We start from the raw sequence: 14775 nt of genomic DNA, 5'->3' as shown, positions 1-14775 counted from the left end.
CTCTATAAGTACCTTCAGGAAACCCTGGAAAAATACTGGTGGAGTTCCTGGAGAAATTTCCGAAAGAATCCCTGGAGGATCTGTGGAGAAATTCCTGGAGGAATTACTGTAGGAATTTCTGAAGGAATTCCTGGAGGGGTTCTTGGAGGAATTCGTGATGAAATTTCTTGGTAATTCTTAGACGAATTCCTGGAGGGGTCCATGGAAAAAATCCTGCAGAAAAGCCTATACAAATTCCTAGAGAAATCCCTGATGGAATTCCTGGAGGAATCTCTGGAGGATTTGTTTAAGATTTCCTCAAGGAATACCTGGATAAATTCCAGGAGAAATTCCTGGGGAAATTGCTGAAGCAATCGCTGGAGGATGTCCTGGAAAAATACCTGGAAAAATAATTATAGATATTCTGATAGAATTCCCAGATAAATTCATGAAGGAATTCTTGGGTTGATTCCTGAAGGTATTCCTGGGATAATTCCCGAATGAGTTCTGGAAGGAGTTCCTTGAAAAAATCCTGGGTAAAAACTGGGTGGATTTCCTGAAAGAATGCCTGGAAAAATGCATATAGAAATATCGAAGGGAAACGCTGAAGGTGTCTTGGAGAAATCCCTGGAGGAATATCTGGAGGAATCCCTGGAGGAATTCTTTGAAGAATGCCTTTAGGAATTCCTCAAGGAGTTTCTAGAAGATCTCCTGGAGAAATCCCCATTGGAATTCCTAGGGGAATCTCTAGAGCAATTTCTGTAGGAATCCCTGAAGCAATTTCTATAAGAAACTTAAAGGAAACCCCGGAAGGAATTCACAGAATCTCTGGAGGATGCCCTTGACGAATTTTTGGGTGAACCCCTAGACGAGGAATCCCTAGGAAGAATTTCTGAAGAAATCCTAAGAGGAAGTACTGGAGAAATCGCAAAAAGAATTCTTGGGGAATAATTGAAGGAATCTTTAAACGAGTTCATGGAGTAACACCTGGAGGAATCCCGGTAGCAGTATCTGAAGGAATCTCTGGAGAAACCTCAGGAGGAATCAGGGAAGCAATCTCAGGAGGAATTCCTAAGGTAATCTCTAAACAATTCCTGGCTGAAGTCCTGGATTAATTCTTGAGAAGTTTTAGAAAGAATTACAGGAGGAATTTCTGAAAAAATCCCAAGAAGAGTTGTTCTTGAAGGAATCCTTGGAGGATTTTTATAAACAACATCTGGGGTTGTTCCTGAAACAATTCTTAGCAATTTAGCATTTTGCTTGGGATATAAAAGGAGAGCTATTTTAACGAACTCCTGTAAAAAATATGTATCCCTTGAAAAAGTTTGAAAGAATCCATGTCTGCAGGAATTCCTGGACGAATTATTAAAAGAATACTAGGATGCATTCCTTAAGGATTTTTAGTACAAAATTTAAGGAAATCTTGAATTAATTTTTAAATGATCTCTAGCCAAATTTTCTGAAAGACTTGCTGAAAAAAATTCCTACAGAAATACTCGAATTATTCCAGCTGGACTTATAGGAGTAAAATTAATATCTGGATAAATTCCTGAAGAAATCTCTATTCTATTCTCTATTCTTCTGTGGAAATGGTTCTATAACATTTACCCGAAAACCATTTACCCGAAAGACATTTGCCCGAAAACCATTTACCCGAATGTAACATATACCCGAATGCCAAATACCCGAATGCGACATTTTCCCGAACGCGACATTTACCCGAATGCGACACTTACTCGAATGCGACACTTACCCGAATGCAACACTTACCCGAATACGACATTTACCCGAATACTTTTTTACTATGTACAAATTTTGATTTTGTGAATAAAGTTCAATTACTTTGTTCAATTTAAAAGTACATGTATTATTTTGTATTGTGGATCAGAAAAGCATTTTGAACATCAAGTTCCTCAAGAACCCATTTTATCAAATTTTCTCTGAAATGATCCGCGAAAGGAATTAACAGGACATATGCTTGAATGAAACTCATCACTGCAGCTTACATTTGTTGTGTTTACGCTGTTAGCGTTCACTCTAGATATTTACCCTTCTTTGATTCATAAGCTGTTCTTTTGATAAGCAAAGAACAGTTTATGATTTAAAGAAGAGGCCTGTTTGTAGGCCAAATGATCATTAGCTCGAAGGGATTAGAAAACAGCCTTCGGAAAATCATCATATCATTAGAAAAAATATTTGACAGAGAAGTTTGCAGATTGTTCACCAAACAGAACATCCTATTATTAATAGAAGGAAAAAATCTTAGATGTAGACTTAGAATCCATCACTCAATCATGTAAGAGTGTAATTTAAAAGAACATCATATAATCGAAATAAGGACACAACTTATATGCATCAGTTAGTAGTTCGAACGCAAACAAAATATGCAGCAGTGCAACTCGAAAGAACAGCCTTTGAAGAGAAGAAGGGATAATCTTCGAAAGATAGGTAATAGTTTGCCCACCAAACATCACAGTGGTACTATGTCTGTAAAAGAAACTACCCCATTACCCCGAATGCCATGGCCCGAATGCCATCATAACCTCGAATAGGGCATTATTCTAATAGCCTTTTCCCCGAATGGGCCATCATCCCGATAGATAAGCATAATAGTTCCCTAAAGGATATAGGTAGAAAGATGGATTAACGGGTCTCCTATGGAGTTAGTAGTTCGTCCGCAACAAACTATATAACATTTCAACTCCAACTCGAAAAAGTAGCCTCTTATGAAAAGAAGGAATAAATTCTATGGAGAAATTACCGGTTTAGTCAGTACCAGCCGATCAACTCATCAACAGGTCACGGGTGGACAATGTAAATTCGAAAGAACAGTCAATTTTAAAAAGAAGGCAAATCTTAGAAGAAGTGGATAATACTTGCGGTATGGCTGCCAGTTTGTGACCGTGTATATTAGTTTATATAAGTAGCTCAAAGCAGCCTGTGTTAAAAAAATGTGATAGCTTGGTAATGAAAAAGTCATCACATTCAGATGTTCTTCAGTTATGTTAAGAATATTCCATACACAGAAAACAATATGTAATTAAAATTCAGCGAGAAATCATGCACATAAAGGGAATGCTAGAGTTAGTGCACTTTTACATGAGATATAATGGAAAATTACATTACCATCGTGTAAATTTCCACCAACCATCGCGTAAATCATCATGGACTCTAACCGGTTACGTGACTATCAGCGGAAATTTACACAATTGTAACGTAGTTTTACATGATATCTCATCAGTGGCGTAGCCAGAAATTGTCTCTGGGAGGGGTTTTCAACGGTCAATGATACCTTTTTTGATTAGACATTTACATTTTGTAAAATGTAATGAGCAATTGTATTCGTAGATTGAAATAGCGGCGCAGCCGAAAATTTTTTCGTCGCAAAGCGCTTTATACTGAAAATTTGTTCCACAAATTTTGGCTCTGGGGGGGGGGGGGGTTTAACCCTAAGACCCCGCCGTGGCTACGCCAGTGTATCTCATGTAAATATGCACTAACTCTAGCATTCCCTTTATGTGCATGATTTCTCGCTGCATTTTACATGAATATGTTTTTCTGTGTAATTCTTAATGAAAATTTAGCATTCATCCTCATGGCTTTCGACCTGAATATTTTTTGGCCGAATGGCTGGACGATTTTTTTCCTTCTCATTCATCAAAAAGCCAGCCAGTTGACAAGGTCTGGGGCAAATATTCCGTAAACAATGAATTATGATGAAAATAACAGTCAACATTTGAAAGAAGGAAACATTTCAGATTGAAATACTTGATTTTCATAGCAATAACTATAATATCGAAAGTACAGCCATATCTTGAGAAGGAGAAATCTAAAATAAAATTTACAGCTATATTGTAACAGCATTTTACAGCTCCAAAGAACAGCCAATGATAAAAAGAAGGGAATATTTACTATTTAAATATGATTTGTGTTCAGCGCAAACAGCAAATGTTCAAGCAAATTTTAAAAGATCACATTAGGGAAATTGTTTGAATCTGAAACCTCTCCCTTCGTCATAGTTTTCTTAAATGCATTGCATTTGCTTCTTACGTTTCTACAAACCATTCTTGTTCATGAAAGACAACGTTGTCACATATTACCCCAAGGGTTACCCTTTTCTAACTGATTAAGTTGCATCAACTTTTAATAAGTTATCCACAGTGAGCATTTTTTGGGTGACCTCCTGATTGATTCGAATTGGCGTTTGGGCTAATTGGATAGAGCCGTAAAAGAACAGCATGTTAACAAAAATCCTTTGATTAAAATAGCATTGTGACCGCCAGTTAGTCCTCTACCAGAGTGCTTGATGATCACTCAGTCTGATGATTATTAGGTCTAACCAAAGCCTGCTATATGATACCGGGCCATAACATATTTATTACTGACAAATCATATGAGGATCAAGTACACATTTTTTTTCGGGTAACTGTCGCATTCGGGTAAATGTCGTATTCGGGTAAATGTCGCATTCGGGTAAATGTCGCATTCGGGTATTTGTCGCATTCGGGTATTTGTCGCATTCGGGTAAATGACGTTCGGGTAAATGTCATTCGGGTAAATGTCTTTCGGGTAAATGGTTTTCGGGTAAATGTTATAGAACCGTGGAAATATCTAAAAACATGGTCGAATTCCTATGGGAATCCTTGAAGAAATTCCTTAAGGAATCGTTGAAGAAAGCTCCGGAACAATTACTGGAGGAATGTCTAAAGTAGTTTTCGAAGGAATGACAGAACGAAGCTATGGGAAAATTCCTGGAGAAATTTGTCGATACATCCTTGCAGAGAAATTACTGAATGAAAGCTCTATCGGAACCCTGTAATCGTCCATGGAGGGATTCACAAAAAAGAAAATTTTAGAGAAGTCCCTTGAGAAATTCCTGAAGGAATCTCTAGTGAAGTTCCTGATTAAATTCCTGGTTGTGTAAATAAAACAAGCATTATTATGTATAATTATAGTTGATTTAAAGTGGACAAGGTCCCCAATAAAGCCAACTTGAAGTTAACTTCAGTGCGGGTATATTGAGGTCCTTTCCCACTTCAATTCAACTTCAATGGTACAATGAAATAGAATGGATCCGTATTGAATAGAATAGAATAGATTTGTTTTCTTATGCGTAACTCAGGTCCAGTATTTTATTTAATAAGAAAATAACTTTTTCAGGATAACTGTTCGTTCTTCTTATAATAAAGATGTTCATACTAACAAAGTTAATTGGAAGGTATGATTACAAACTCTATGCATTTATTGTAATCATGACCTTCTATCAACAAGTGACATCACCCTTCATCAAATCATGATATTAAACACACACTTGACATGCAACGAACCGCACAAAAGCGTAGCATTATAAATAGGTTTATCAAATGTATCATTTCCACGGACCCAGTCGTCACGAAACAATGTCCACCACAAACCATGGATTCCTTAGCAATCTCTGGACCGAGTATTGCCAACGCTGTTCCATCTATGCAATGCGGCATCTGATCACGAAATTGCACATCGGGGAACGCATGTGGTGGTTTCTTTGGATTGGACTCGCGATTGTGGGGTGTTTCGTGTCTATGGTGGATTTGTACGATAAGTGGAACGAAAGTCCTGTGCTCATCAGCTACGATCGAAGGTTACTACCGGTCTGGGCTGTGCCGTTCCCGGCTGTAACTGTTTGCCCGATGGCTCGAGCTCAGGTGCAGCTGTTCAATTCTTCGGATGTGTTTTTCCGGGTTGACGAGGAAGGTATCAGCAACTTGGAATAAGGATTGTGTTATTTTTACTGTTTGTAGTATTTCTGATAGTTTTATCCTAAGGTATTTAAGATTGCGGGCGTTGCTTCATGTCTGTCCTTACAAGTCGGATTACTACGAGTATAACGATTCATTACCAGTGAACTTCGTCAGCATTTTACAGAACATCGCCATACCGTTCGAAGATATGTTTGTCTCTTGTCAATTCCGAAACTATTTGGTGGATTGTGACACGTATTTGTCTCAGTCGATCACTGATAGTGGAGTTTGCTACACTTTCAACGCCATCGACTCAGAAGAGCTGCTGAGAACTGAGAATCTTCAAAGCGAATATTTGTATTCAAATGCGTACATGGACTCCAGTAACTGGACGCTAGAAGATGGATACTTGGACCCATTTGAGTTGGATACGTACCCCCTGCGGCCTGTTGGTGGAGGTTTGGTCACAGGGCTGGTGCTTATAATGAAAACCAAAAAGCAAGACAAGGATTATTTTTGCGAAGGCCCTGTTATTGGATATAAAATTAGCATTCATTCACCGGACGAAAAGCCATCGGTACAAAACAGATTCTACCGGCTATCACATTCAAGTATTTTGACGTTAAGTGTTTATCCGGAACTGACTTATATTTCCCACAGACTGAAGCGGCATTCTTACACTAGGTTTTACATGAATGTAATCTTATTTCTCAAGCAATAATTGACAATCTTTTCATATTTTAGACGACAGTGTTATTTTAGCGATGAACGATATCTCCGCTATTTCAAACTTTACAACAGGAAAAATTGTCTGGAAGAATGCATTTCGAATGTAACTGCCCATGAGTGTGGCTGCGTTGGATTCGCTTCACCCCGGAGTCCTAATATACCGGTCTGCGACGGCAAAGACCTATCCTGTCCGTCCATATCATTCTACAGGCTTCTCAAACGAATGAACCTCTCCGACCGCGACAACACACTCGAGGAACCATGTGGTTGCCTCCCGGCATGCACAACGTTGCGATTCAACGCGGAACTTTCCGACCTACCGTGGAACTTTGAGGCGTATGCAAGGGCTGCTGGATTGTCGACTGAACAGTATGACTAGTAAGTTTTGGGGTGCTCTTTAGTGGATGGAATGTTAATTCCAGAACTTAAAATTTCAGCATTGATCCTGCAGTATTGGTGGTATCACTCAAGACTAAATGGCTACTGCCACTGAAGCGCCGTGAAATGTTCGGTATGGTGGATTTGTTGGCCAAGTTCGGTGGGCTGTTTGGACTCGTGATGGGTGCCAGCGTGATCAGTATGCTCGAAGTTGTGTATTATTGTATCATCCGGCCGTGGCGGAATGACTATCCTGAGTCCACTGTTCAGCAGGTGTTGCCCTGGGTAGAATAAAATGGGAGATTTGATTACGGTAGATTTTTTCTCATCAATGGTGAAACAATCACTTTTATTTCCTGATATCCAGATATTAGAGTCTATAGTTCTAAGGCTTCAGTCTTTCATCTAGAAGGATTTGGGATAAGACTTATTTGATTGCAATAAAATATAACTAGAACAACATGATAAGTTTAATTAATTACTCATTTAATTTCCATATGTTCTAAGGCCTTGAGAATGTTTGTATTATATAATGTGCGTTAGCATAGCCGGAGGATCCAAATACCAAATAAAAATACAATACAAATACAATACAAATACAATACAAATACAATACAAATACAATACAAATACAATACAAATACAATACAAATACAATACAAATACAATACAAATACAATACAAATACAATACAAATACAATACAAATACAATACAAATACAATACAAATACAATACAAATACAATACAAATACAATACAAATACAATACAAATACAATACAAATACAATACAAATACAATACAAATACAATACAAATACAATACAAATACAATACAAATACAATACAAATACAATACAAATACAATACAAATACAATACAAATACAATACAAATACAATACAAATACAATACAAATACAATACAAATACAATACAAATACAATACAAATACAATACAAATACAATACAAATACAATACAAATACAATACAAATACAATACAAATACAATACAAATACAATACAAATACAATACAAATACAATACAAATACAATACAAATACAATACAAATACAATACAAATACAATACAAATACAATACAAATACAATACAAATACAATACAAATACAATACAAATACAATACAAATACAATACAAATACAATACAAATACAATACAAATACAATACAAATACAATACAAATACAATACAAATACAATACAAATACAATACAAATACAATACAAATACAATACAAATACAATACAAATACAATACAAATACAATACAAATACAATACAATACAAATACAATACAAATACAATACAAATACAATACAAATACAATACAAATACAATACAAATACAATACAAATACAATACAAATACAATACAAATACAATACAAATACAATACAAATACAATACAAATACAATACAAATACAATACAAATACAATACAAATACAATACAAATACAATACAAATACAATACAAATACAATACAAATACAATACAAATACAATACAAATACAATACAAATACAATACAAATACAATACAAATACAATACAAATACAATACAAATACAATACAAATACAATACAAATACAATACAAATACAATACAAATACAATACAAATACAATACAAATACAATACAAATACAATACAAATACAATACAAATACAATACAAATACAATACAAATACAATACAAATACAATACAAATACAATACAAATACAATACAAATACAATACAAATACAATACAAATACAATACAAATACAATACAAATACAATACAAATACAATACAAATACAATACAAATACAATACAAATACAATACAAATACAATACAAATACAATACAAATACAATACAAATACAATACAAATACAATACAAATACAATACAAATACAATACAAATACAATACAAATACAATACAAATACAATACAAATACAATACAAATACAATACAAATACAATACAAATACAATACAAATACAATACAAATACAATACAAATACAATACAAATACAATACAAATACAATACAAATACAATACAAATACAATACAAATACAATACAAATACAATACAAATACAATACAAATACAATACAAATACAATACAAATACAATACAAATACAATACAAATACAATACAAATACAATACAAATACAATACAAATACAATACAAATACAATACAAATACAATACAAATACAATACAAATACAATACAAATACAATACAAATACAATACAAATACAATACAAATACAATACAAATACAATACAAATACAATAAAGCCTGCGCACTTTAGAATCGGTACACTTTCAACCGGATGCAGATCAAAAACGGTTTAACCTAGAAAAAAATGTAAGAAGCAAATGAAGCTTATTTATTGTATTTTGTTGGAAAAATTTGAAAAATTCAGTTTTTATTTCTTCAAGATAAAATTTTGACCTGATTGTGAAATTCATGCCATTTTATTCTGCACAAATCAATGATCGTCAACATTTGCAAATTTCACAGCATACGGGCTGATATTTCCACAAGAAACAAAATAATATTCATCAAAGATATGCTCAAAACAAGTCACGACATTAAACTCTTGACAAATATGGTTCACAAGACCACAATAAACTTATAGCCTTATTGTCCATCCACGCTATATTCAAAACAATATTTTACACAAAGTAATTTTTTATGAAAAAATATTTCCTGGGATCGTTTTTTGGATCTACAATTCCCCAATTCAAGTGGCCCAACTTAATTCATATCGAAACCTGGATTATTTTTGGAATTAATCACAGTTTTCCCGCACAGTAGGCGGAAAATAACAGTCATAAGGCTAACTCCTCATAATAAGCCTAAAATAAGATAGTTTACATGGATAAAACACTAAAAACCATGTAGATTATGGAACTATAGATGTGATTCTATGATCACAAATAAAAAACTTTTGAGTAGATTCAATTTTATTTAAAAAATCGTTAGATATTTCACGCCATCAAAACACATCCAATGAATTTCGTCAGCAAAAGTCCATACAGCTTTCGAGCCACGATTATTTATATTGTTCTGCATCAAATCATTGGTTTCTTGTATACCAATACTATTCGTATTTGCCGAACTTAAGTTTATGCGAATCAACTTTGATTTTCCATAAAACCCTTCAAAGGCTTACCATAGCTATATTGGAAATTTTAATACATTCATGGAATATTTTACCTCCCTTAATCAACAATCATAAAACCAACAACTATTCTTTACTGCGTAATTTGTGGGTTTGGTAATTATATATCCCTACACAAATCTTGAATCTGACAATGATTGGTTTTTGCTCAATGTGTGCAGAAAAAACTGGCACTTTTTACGAATTCAGATCAATAGTTCATCTAAAAATATAAAAACAGCAAATTTTATATTTTATCTACAAACTACAATAGATAAGCTTCAATTGCTTCTAACAACACTTTTTTCCAAGTGACACCGTTTTTGAGCGGCAGCCGGTTGAAAGTGTACCGATTCTAAAGTGCGCAGGCTTTACAAATACATATCTTGTATTGTAGTGTAGACTGGGCGATAAATTCTGAAAAAAAATCTGAGTACTACTTAGGTATGTTTGTCTGGATTTTTTTTTTGATAATTTCTTCGGCAACTGCAATGAAAAATTCCGTCAAGAATTTCTCATGTAGTTTTTAGTGTTTTTTTTTCGTTTTTAATGTGTGATAGTCTTATGAGAATTCCTTTGTGAATCTATTCCTTCGGCTATTCTTTTGAAAACCACGATACCTTTGTATACACCCTACTTTGAAAACTGGTTCAGCTATTTCAAATGAAAATTTTCTGAATTTACAAACGAGTTTTAACACTAGTGTACAGTAGTTTTGGATTTAGTAAGCTGATGATCAGTGTGCAATTATGGCCTCGTTTTAAAAACGTGGAGGAAAATTTAAAGATTCGAAATCGATTTTTGTTTTATTATTAACCCGGAAGCGGTTTTTAAATTGTTTTTTCTTCTTTGAAACAAAATACATTTCTTCATAACTTTTGGAAAACTTTACTATAAACTGTAGAGCTAAATTTTCAAGTGAAATTTTAACAACGGTTTTTTTTGTTTTATTAATGTGTATTTTAACATTTAGCTAATTCTACACTTTTTAACAACTGTTCTGCATAGACAATTTAAAAGCACGGTTTCGAAATCGGCTCGAAATTATGCATTAAAAAGTACACTCCTTCTGTTTTGTTTTATAAGCTCGAATTTCCAAATAAATGATCGACAATTTTTACAGCGCCTGTGAAGTGCTCGAAGAATATTTGAAAGGAATCACCGAAGCGTTTTCCAACCAAATTACTATAGGAATTTTCAAAACAAAATCACCGAAAAAGAAATTGAAAAAGAAATTGACGAACAAATTGCAAACGTATTACTGAGGAAATTTATAAAGGAATTTTCAAAACAATAATAAAGACATTACCAAAGGATTTCCCACAAAAATGGTTATAGGAATTTTCATGGATCCAAATACATTACAAAAGTAGTGCCTGAAAAAAAAAACTCAAAAAAAAAACCATACGAATTCACAATGGTCGAACCTTTTTCCAAAGAAATGATGAATGCGATAATAAGATTCGCATTTATTTTTAATTTGTTAAAAAAAAATCATTACTTTTGAAACTATCGGTCGATTTGAATTTTTTTTCATCGATTGAAAGTAAATGAATTGTAATTTTCAGTAAAAACACTTTGAAAGGCCACAAGTGTGTTTAGAAGAAAAACATTGTTGTATATTAGGTCTCGGAACCGATGGACTTTCCTGTTTTTATATTTTTATCAAATTAAAAAGAACAAAAAATAAGAAAAACCTTACAAAGGATGGAAATTTATTGCGCTTATTCATTTTCGTCATTTGCGCTAATTCCCGTCATACCAGACGGAAAATTGCCAATTAATACAGATATTACAACTTGCCTTTGCTAATAACCCAGTGCCTCAATTGAACTGAAAACCAAATAATTATGCAAAATTTCACGTTTCAATTTTACTCAACTAACGAGTTGAAAACTTTTCACGTTTGGCACACGACGAAAGTAACCGCATCAATGCAGCAGCTAGCCGAATCGCTCTTCATCTCCTTTCAATTTTCACTTTGCCTTGACTTGTTGAACCAACCTTCAATTCACACTCCATAAAAGCTCTATGGCACTTCGCTGTTGGATTTTATTGCTGCAGAATATAGCGAAAACCGTTCAATTGATCAAATAAACCGCTTTTTACCCATCGGCAAAGTGCAAACAACATTAGTTGTCTTCATCTAAGAAGGATGCAAGCAAATGTGTTGATTTTCGGCATATGAAACATAGTATATCACAACTTTTACATTGAGCCCGGATGAAGATCACAATCACAGGGTGGAAACGTTTGCAATATTCAAGAAAAATCAACGCTTTTCAAATTTATTAAAATGTTATTCAGAATTGAATGTGCTCATAAAATTAATATATCATCGCATTACATGCCGCCGATACTGAGCCCAAGGGTCTACTCGCAGCTGTATTCGATGACCTCGACTGGGTAGGCGATTGGCTCCTTTAATCTTCGTTCGCTTGGGTCCTTCTCTCCGCAAACACCGAACACAGGAGTAGTACACAATTTCCGCCAAGCTTAGCATACTGGCACCCAACAAGAGCGCAAACAGGCCTCCAAGTTCTGCTATGACCTGATTTATGCCAACTAGTTCTCGTCTCAGCATGGATGCGTAATGTCGATCCCTGAAAGATACCATCACCAAACTGGGATCATGCCTGCAAGAATAGCCATACTGTATCTTATAACCACATTTTATTATCAATCAAAATATACCCCTCTGATGCGAATTCCAACCGCAGCGGAAAATCATGAAAATGAAATACGTCCTTTGAAATAGTAACTCCGTAATCTACGGAAGCACACGATGGCATGCAGTTGCAGCTGTGAAACTTTTTATTAGCTAAGCTGGCCCTCACCATCAACGCGTACAACGACAAAAAGGCATTACGATAGCACCCGATTCTACTGGTATCGCAGATCTTTGTGTCCTCCGATCGAGGCATCGAAAACTTAGCACAGCCGCACTTCGCTAACGTATAGTTGGAAACACACTCCGCTAGGCAGTTGATTTGGTTGTAATGTTTGAAGAATCGAAGAAAACGCTCGTTGGAAAAGTAACAATTTCTTCTCAATGGTGAGAGGTTCCTAAGGGTTTCCGTGGCTTTTGTCACCTTAGGGGTCAAATCCAACATGAGCGTAGTCAGGGTATCCAAGCGATAGAAACGATCTTCCGTGAAGGCAACCTCATCTGGGGGATGTACTGCTAACTTAAAACCCGTATGAGATCCCTGTGGGTAATGGAATCGGCGTTAGGATGAAATTCTTTTTGTAAAATACAGCTATTTTTTTACCGAGCACAAAGGTTCGTTATCAATTTGTCTTACTACCGCTACTAGAATGGCTCCGGAGATCAATCCGTTTGACAACGGACGATATGGATAAGCGTCCACTCCCGCTCCAGGTCTGTATCCGTAGTCTCGTGTCCAGTCCGTCGGTGGCGCTATGTTGGAAAAGTTCAGAAAGTCTGGTGAAATTTGATCGACTCGGTATATTTCGTCCAATGCCAGTGAGTTAAAGGTGTAGCAAATCCCGTCATCGACCAAACGTTCCATCGTGATGCTTCGACATGGGACAACTGAAGATCTCCACCAGCAGTAAACCATTACACTATCCAGCGTATGTGCCACGCTTCGCAAGTTGAGAACAATGTCTTCTGTAGTAGAATCTTGAAACTCTTTCCAATTATTGAGAAAAGGACAGACGTGAGCTAAAGTTCGGAGTTTCTCGTCGCTTCCTTCATCCAGTGAAATGTTTTGGTTCAAAGCTTCGATTGCCTGTGTCAGGTTGAATACTTCTATTCGAGATTTTGTCAGTGGACATACAGTGACAGCTGGAAAGGGGATCGTCGAGACAGGTTCCAGTTCGGCACCGTAAACGATGGTAACCGGGTTTGTGTCCCATTTGCGATACATAGTCACTATGGAAAATACGCACGCTCCAAGGGACGTTCCGATCCAAGCCATCCACCAGTATCTGAAAATAATCAACAGTTTATAGCATTGCATTATTACTTGTTAAGAAATTAATGTGTTTGAAATTGGAATTCATTTAAATGTCTTAGACCGAATCATTTGCACATTCACAGTTACATTAAGATGCATCCTACTTCTCAATTCTGGTCATTTGCTGTTTGCTGTTTGCAAGAAATCGAACAGCGAATGTAAAATGCTTGGAACAGTACTCATTTAGATATTGCTTCAGATTGGTCACCGTCATGCCCAATTTTACTGGTTTTGTGAAATATACTGCGTTCGTAACACAAACTCAATAAATTTAATAAATAGTGAACACATTTTTATGTAGCTATAGTTTGTTTCCAAGTTTGTTTCTTCATTTGCATAGGTTCAGAGGTTTCACAATCTTCGAAATAAAATATTTTGTATATGAAACTATAAAGAAAAAGGATAGATTCATATTGCTTTTGCGTTGTTCTGATATTGATGATGACCTGTTTTAAGTGGAATGATTTAAACGACTGATCGCACTAATCTGAATGCATACAATAATGAAAACTAATGGTGATCTTAGAACTGCCTTACCGGTAATGTTCGCAATTGATATTAAAATGAGCTTTAACACAAGTATGAAATAGGTTGGGATACACTGGAAAGTCAAATGAATAAATTAGTATTATTCTTCTAATTGTAATGATTATATTCTTTCTTACATCTCATTATTTAGTCATAGTATCATCATGTCATTACAACCAATTAGTGTCATGCTCTAATCATGTACATCTACTTCTAATTTTTGCAAACCATCTCCATATAGTAATTATCACATTTGGGGCTGTCCATAAACCACGTGGTCATT

At 35.1% G+C, this 14775-nt stretch overlaps 2 protein-coding genes across 2 annotated transcripts; one reads left to right on the top strand and one right to left on the bottom strand.

Annotated features, from left to right (window-relative positions):
- The first annotated feature begins 5155 nt into the window (after nt 1-5155).
- LOC109425979 (pickpocket protein 28-like) lies at nt 5156-7100 on the top strand. The gene is given in 4 exon segments (XM_062859263.1): nt 5156-5737; nt 5784-6383; nt 6444-6806; nt 6866-7100. Coding segments are annotated over 4 exon segments (1593 nt in total). The 5' UTR covers nt 5156-5342.
- A 5216-nt stretch (nt 7101-12316) lies between these two features.
- LOC109433316 (pickpocket protein 28-like) lies at nt 12317-13874 on the bottom strand. The gene is made up of 3 exons (XM_029865730.2): nt 13254-13874; nt 12676-13190; nt 12317-12617 (listed from the first exon to the last, which is right to left on the bottom strand). The coding sequence occupies exons 1-3, from the start codon at nt 13872-13874 to the stop codon at nt 12317-12319; spliced, it is 1437 nt and encodes a 478-aa protein (XP_029721590.2).
- Between the last annotated feature and the right edge of the window lie 901 nt (nt 13875-14775).

The sequence above is a fragment of the Aedes albopictus genome, chromosome 3 (assembly GCF_035046485.1).
Source record: "Aedes albopictus strain Foshan chromosome 3, AalbF5, whole genome shotgun sequence".
Classification (NCBI taxonomy): Eukaryota; Metazoa; Arthropoda; class Insecta; order Diptera; family Culicidae; genus Aedes; species Aedes albopictus.
The sequence above is the reverse complement of the archived record's forward strand: the minus strand, read 5'-3'. Positions and strand labels throughout refer to the sequence as shown.